This window comes from Lissotriton vulgaris, unplaced genomic scaffold, assembly GCF_964263255.1.
Source record: "Lissotriton vulgaris unplaced genomic scaffold, aLisVul1.2 SCAFFOLD_262, whole genome shotgun sequence".
NCBI classification, from domain to species: Eukaryota; Metazoa; Chordata; class Amphibia; order Caudata; family Salamandridae; genus Lissotriton; species Lissotriton vulgaris.
The window spans coordinates 1660532-1666531 of NW_028253771.1; the positions used below are offsets into that span (position 1 = coordinate 1660532).

At 44.9% G+C, this 6000-nt stretch overlaps 1 protein-coding gene across 1 annotated transcript in view; it reads left to right on the top strand.

Moving 5' to 3' along the window:
• LOC147660770 (transient receptor potential cation channel subfamily M member 2-like) overlaps window positions 1-5160 on the top strand; it is a 979384-nt gene extending 974224 nt beyond the window's left edge. Inside the window, exon 35 of the mRNA XM_086951478.1 lies at window positions 3812-5160. Within this exon, the coding sequence (XP_086807604.1) occupies window positions 3812-3937 (126 nt within the window). The 3' untranslated portion in view covers window positions 3938-5160. The remainder of the gene's footprint in view (window positions 1-3811) is intronic.
• The last annotated feature ends 840 nt before the right edge of the window (window positions 5161-6000 follow it).

Sequence of the window (6000 nt, forward strand, 5' to 3'; positions counted from 1 at the left end):
GCTAAGTGGGCTGGGTTTGCCCAGACATGAGTCCCTTGCTCACTGTGCCACTGGATTCAAGATAGCCTGGCTGATGAACGGTAATACCCAGAAACCGATCCCAGGATGCTTGTTCCCGGTCCAGGGAGGACCTGGCTTGGCAGTTTGGTCTGGATTGTTTCCATGAGGCACAGGCTCAAGACTGATTTGCATATGGCTGGGCCTAAACTGGATGGCATGATGAGCAAACGAACGATGAATTTAACACAGCTGACTTCTGAGGAGGTTGTGAATACCAGTCTTCCCACACCTAAACAACTTTTTGTTAAAGGTGTTCTCACCTCAAATAATTGTAAACCGTTGCAGACAACAGTCGACCTGTTGAGATCTCTGAAATTTACCAGCAATGTGCCAAAGTCACACCTGACTCCTTCACAGAGACTCTGTTTCTTTGGAGCCATACTGGACATGATGATGTTTCAAACCTTCCCTTTACCTCAACGAGTCCAGGATATTTAGGCTATAATCCTGATATTTCAATCCTTGATCTGGGTCTCTGTGAAAGTGGCCGAGGCTTCAGTGTATTATGCCAGATGGCATATGCAGGCTCTGCAATGGGATCTGAAGTCTCAGTGGGCTGAGCACCAAGGAAAATTCTATCCAAGTGTTGGAGAGACTGCACAAGATCTGGAGTAGTGAGTACTGGACCGCAACTGGTCTGGATGCAGACCATACCCTACGCCACCCAGGACTAACGGCGGTCATGGTGGATGAATCATTGCTAGGTTGGAGAAGCCATCTGGGAGAGGGGGGAAGTCAGAGGACTCTGGTCTCTGGCTGAAACCCACCTTCACGTAACTTGTTGGGGGTTGCAGGCGATTTGCTTGCAGGCTTTCCTCCAGTCCATAAAGGAGGTGCAGGTACTGTTTCTTACAGATAACGCCACCGCAATGTAGTACTGCAGCAAACAGGGGGAGTTGAGGTTGTGGGTCCTGTGCCAAGAATGAATCGTCAGGGAGTCTTGTCTGGTTGTACAACTCCTGGCAGGGTCTTTAAATGACAGTGCATTGTCTAGAAAATCACAAATGGCAACTACATTCTGGGGTGGCACAGGATGCCTTCCAGAAATGGGTGTCTTCATCTTTTCACATCTGCCGAGAACACACAGCGTTCAAGCTTTTGCACAATAAAGGTCTTCCTCAGAGATGCCTTTCAGTTGGACTGGAGTTTGGGACTCTTGTACACATTCACCCCTCTACCTCTCTTGCCAAACGCTCTGAAGCAGATCAGGAACGACCAGGCACAAGTCATCCTAGTGACTCCTTGATGGGGACAGGGGAGTGTGGTACCCAGAACTTCTGGCAATTACCATCTTTTCTCTGATTCAGCTGCCTCTTTGGGAGGATCTCCTGTTACACATCCATGATTGGAAATCGAACAGCAACAGTTGACTGCTTTTGACGTACCTCCCAAAGTGGTAAATGTCATTCCGGGATCCATGTGTCCCTCCACCAAAACCCTCTATTCAGGACACAGAGAGAAATGTGGCGTTTGGTGTTCCTCGAGCCATATTCAACACCTTATAGGCCCAGTTGTCTGATGTTCTTTTTTCCTAGACTTTAGCCCAGCAAGGCCTTGCTGTGGTAACCGTAAAAGGTTTATCTGCTTGCCTGTGGCTGCTTGATCAGCTATCTTGATTCACGTCGGCTGTTGTGCTGTGATTGTAGAAAGGGCTGGGCGATATGTTCCAGCCAAAGCCCTTTGTGATGCCCCAGTGGAGCCTCAGTCTGGTTCTTAAATTCCTATTGTGCACTCCATTCAAGCCTATGCACAGCTGCTGCTTGAGTTTGCTCACATTGAAGGCAGTGTTCCTCATTGCGATTACGTCCGCTCATCACATGAGTGAGCTGCAAGTGCTTTCTGTCCACCACAATCTTCCCAGACAAATTGGGGCTAAGTACCATGGCAGCATTTGTTTCAAAATGTTTAACACACTTTCACATTGGGCAGTCTGTTACCCTGCCAACGTTTTTCGCTCCTCCTCATCCATCCAAGGAGGAAGAGAGACTCCATTGCTTAGACCCTATGACAGCCCTTCCTCTCTACATTGATCACACTAAAGATCACCGGGTGGACAATAACCTCTTTCTGGCTTTCTCTGGGACTCCGAAAGCAAGGGATGTGCTGAAATGGGCTATCGTCAGGTGGATTGTTCTTTGTATAAAGTTCTGCTATTACATTGCCAAGAAACAGTCTCAATAAGGCCTGTGTGCTCATTCCACCAGAGACAAAGCTGCTACCACTGCGCAATCATGCAGAATGCCTGCTTTGGAGTGCCAGGCTGCAGCATGGGCATCCGTGCCCAGGTTCACGAAACACTGCTGCCTGGATAGCCTACTCCAGTGAGAGGGCGCTTTTTGACCCGAGCCATTCCACAGACCCACCACCTGGGGAGGTGCTGCTTTATCTATTCGCAAGGCAAATAATCTGTGGTTCCATCAGAAGAACAAGTTATTTACTTTCGGTAACACATCTTTGTGATGGAATCTCTATCTACAGATTCCTCACTGATCCACCCTCCTCCCCATCCTATGGAATGTACTCTTCTTGTGCATACTAAAAAGCTTCCAACTTGGACACCTACCCACTGGCAAGATCGGATTCCTAAGGGCTTTGTGTCTGACGGCGTGAACAGATACCAGAAAGAAACTGACGCGGTCATGTGGAAGCAACAGTCATATTGTGACCCTATGTCACCTCCGTCGAGGGATAAAGCTGATGCGGAGCAGCACAACACCAGCTACTGAGGCTTGCAGGAATTGCTGAGAAAAAAATCTCCAGATCAAATCTGGACCCTGGAGGTATTTTGAAGGTGAGGAATCTATTGTTAGTTTGATTACCTATCGGAAAGGGGATTGCAAAAGGGAAGTGGCTTGTTTATTTAAACCAGTGTGCCCAAAAGCAATAAGGAAATATTACAAAAACATAGTTTTTTTTTATTGCTAGCACAAAGTGATAAAGTGCAGTGGTGTACAGTATTGAAAGAGAACTTCCATTCCTTTTCCTATCCAATGTGGACTAATCCCTATGCATTGTATTACCGTCTTAATATTTTTATCTATCCATTAATTTAAGAGTTTATTGTACTAGTATTGGTAACTAATGCCTGTTCAGATTGATAAGAAACCCCCATTTTTAGACAGCTATTTGGCATAGCAGGGCACAATTAATGGTTTTAACGGGCTGTCAATAGCGGGTCACCCAGAGTGTTGGTATCGCCAGTAGTGGATTGTAGAGAAGAACTTGCATGGTGCACTGGTTTCCACCACTGAGAAGAAGGTTGCTCTTATTGTTAAATTTGCCGGTTGAATGGAGGAGCCTGGCCCTTGGTGTGTTCTATGTCCATTTAATTGGTGACCCCAATCTAAAGGTTTGAAAGGAAAACATTGTGTTTTTTTTTAATAAAAGATGATATGGGATGGTCTTGTGATTGCGGTGTTCCGGGTTGAATGAAGAGGATCTTGTCCTGGTCTGGTGGGGTGTCTCATTGATAGTTGACCACAATTCAAAGTTTTGCATACGCCGACCTCAGAGTGGTGTTGATTGCACCAAAGATTTATTAACCGGTGTTGACTGAGAGTATGGTCAATGGGTGGATCTTGACAGTTGCGAACGCTGGGCTTGATTCACTTGACTTTATATTGTGTATAGATGCATCTGGCTGCTTTAAGTGGGTATCTAATACCTTGGGAAAATTGGCACAATGTTGAAAGTGTGTTCTGTGCGGAGCGGGTCCAGTGCTCTACTGTAAAGTTCTTTCTATGTCTTGCAGAATCTTCCTGATCTTAAATCCACTAATTCCATCCGCTGGCAGATTGTGGACCAGAAGATCCCCCTCTTCGCAAACATGAAGGATATCCTGCAGAAGCTAGCAAAGAAGCTCGATTCACACTACTGAACTTGGTATGCTTCAGAGGCTCCCACAGGGGAGGACTTCAGCCTTCTATGTATCTGGCAGCTCTTCAAGGTCTTTCGGTGTACATTGGGTCGTGGTCTTAGAGATGGAGTCCTCCATTGTCGCAATGGACCCATAGTTCTACCCAAATTCTTATCATTATCTTTCAAAGCACAAACACTTCCTGGAAAGTAGGTGCTGATGTCTGCGATCTGTACTTTTGAAATCACTGTGGATGAGTTTGTTACTGCCCCATGATTGTTGTGACACTTTTCAAGCTCAGACCAGGCTCCCTTCGGCCATGTTGTATCAAGGCTTAGCTCATCGACGTTTATAGATGTGCTCTTGGGCTCTCTCGCTGGTGGTCTCCACCAAGGGCATTTACACGTCTCTTCATGAGGCCGACAGGCAGTCATTGTGGATGCAATGCCAGTATTGTAGACACGCACAGTCAATACCTAAAAAGCATTGTAACTGTGACACTGAGGTGAGAGGAGTGGCCATGAGAAGAGCTCCTGCCTGGGAGGGACTGAGACACAGCCTGGTGGAAGAGAAGAGGTTTGCACTGCTTAGAAGCACCCATCACAAGGTCACACTCTGATTGACAATCCCCTTGAAGCACTTCCAATCAGGAATCTTGCGTGTAGAGTTGCTGATGGCTTAGGACATCCAAGCTGCTGCAAAGTCTCAACGTTAATCACTGTATGTTTCATCTGTAAAAAGATGGACCTGCTGATGCTGGGTGAGTAAACAGCTCAAACTCCATTATGTTACTTCAAGTAAATGAGACACAAAAAGGATTTCAGATTTGAACATCACGTCAGTGTAAACAAATGCCCTCAGGTGCTTCCCTCCAGTGGATGACCTCTGACCCATCAGTGCTAAAATATCCATTGGGAAGTCAAAACTCAATGGGTGGGCCTGTCTGATCACTAGAGGTAGGCAAAAAGTGGACACCATTTGGAGCTGGATTCTGCTATGCTATTTTATTAAAGAGGACACACTCCCCTCCATGGGAATATCAAGGAATCTTTTTGACCCACTGAGTTACCACACTAGTAATTCTCTGGTTAGGTTGTTCTAGGGGAATTTAAATAAGTTGTTTTTACGAACATGTTTACACTAATCACTTAATAAATTTATATCAAATAATATTGCAATAGCTTTTTTGTGTTGATTACGCAAATATGTTTTTTTCTAACAGAACAATAAATTGCAGGCTGTTGAAAGGGTGAAGATTTCTTTTTTAATACTATTATATGGAAAGAAGACTCCGTTACCACTGTTTTGGGGATTTATTTGTATCATGTTAATGTGTTATTATGTCAGTGTTACAGTTGAACGTTTTAATATTGGTCAGATTACTTTTTTTTTTTACATAGTTTTATATAGCGTGAAATTCACTCGAATTGGGTAGCACCAGTTGCTTTACATGAGGACACATTCGTTTTTGTTAGGCACGGGGAGATTAAGTGATTTACCCAGAATCACAAGATGTTCATCGTCATTGTCGAGACTCGAACCAGATTCCCCAGATTAGAGGTCAACCGCCGTTGTCGTTAGGTCATTGTCGAGACTCGAACCCGATTCCCCAGATTAGAGGTCAACCGCCCTTGCCGTTAGGCAACTCCTCTCCCCTGGAAATACACCTTAGTCCTCGGTATTATGACTAATTATGGAGGGATGAGCTAATATGTTACTATTGTTACCAACCACCGGAGAAACTCAGGACCACAATTGCTGTAGGAAGGCCATGGTCACCTTTTCTGCTCTAACTGGTTACTCTCCTCACAGTTAAGCCGTCCTCGCCTTTGATTAAACAATTCAATACAGAATCTGCAGCAAAAAATGCATTACCCCGTTCAGTTATAGCATGACAAAATCTCTCTAATCAATTGAATGAGTGTTAAAGAAAAGTTTTGTGAGTTTTAAATTTGGTACAAGAAGTTCCAAAATCAGAGTAAGCAATCACCCAAATAGTCCATTAGTTATTGAAAACAAGGTGCCTATTTTGCAGCCAAAGTCCCCATGGCAAAAGAGGAATGAAACATATGTCCTCGACCCCT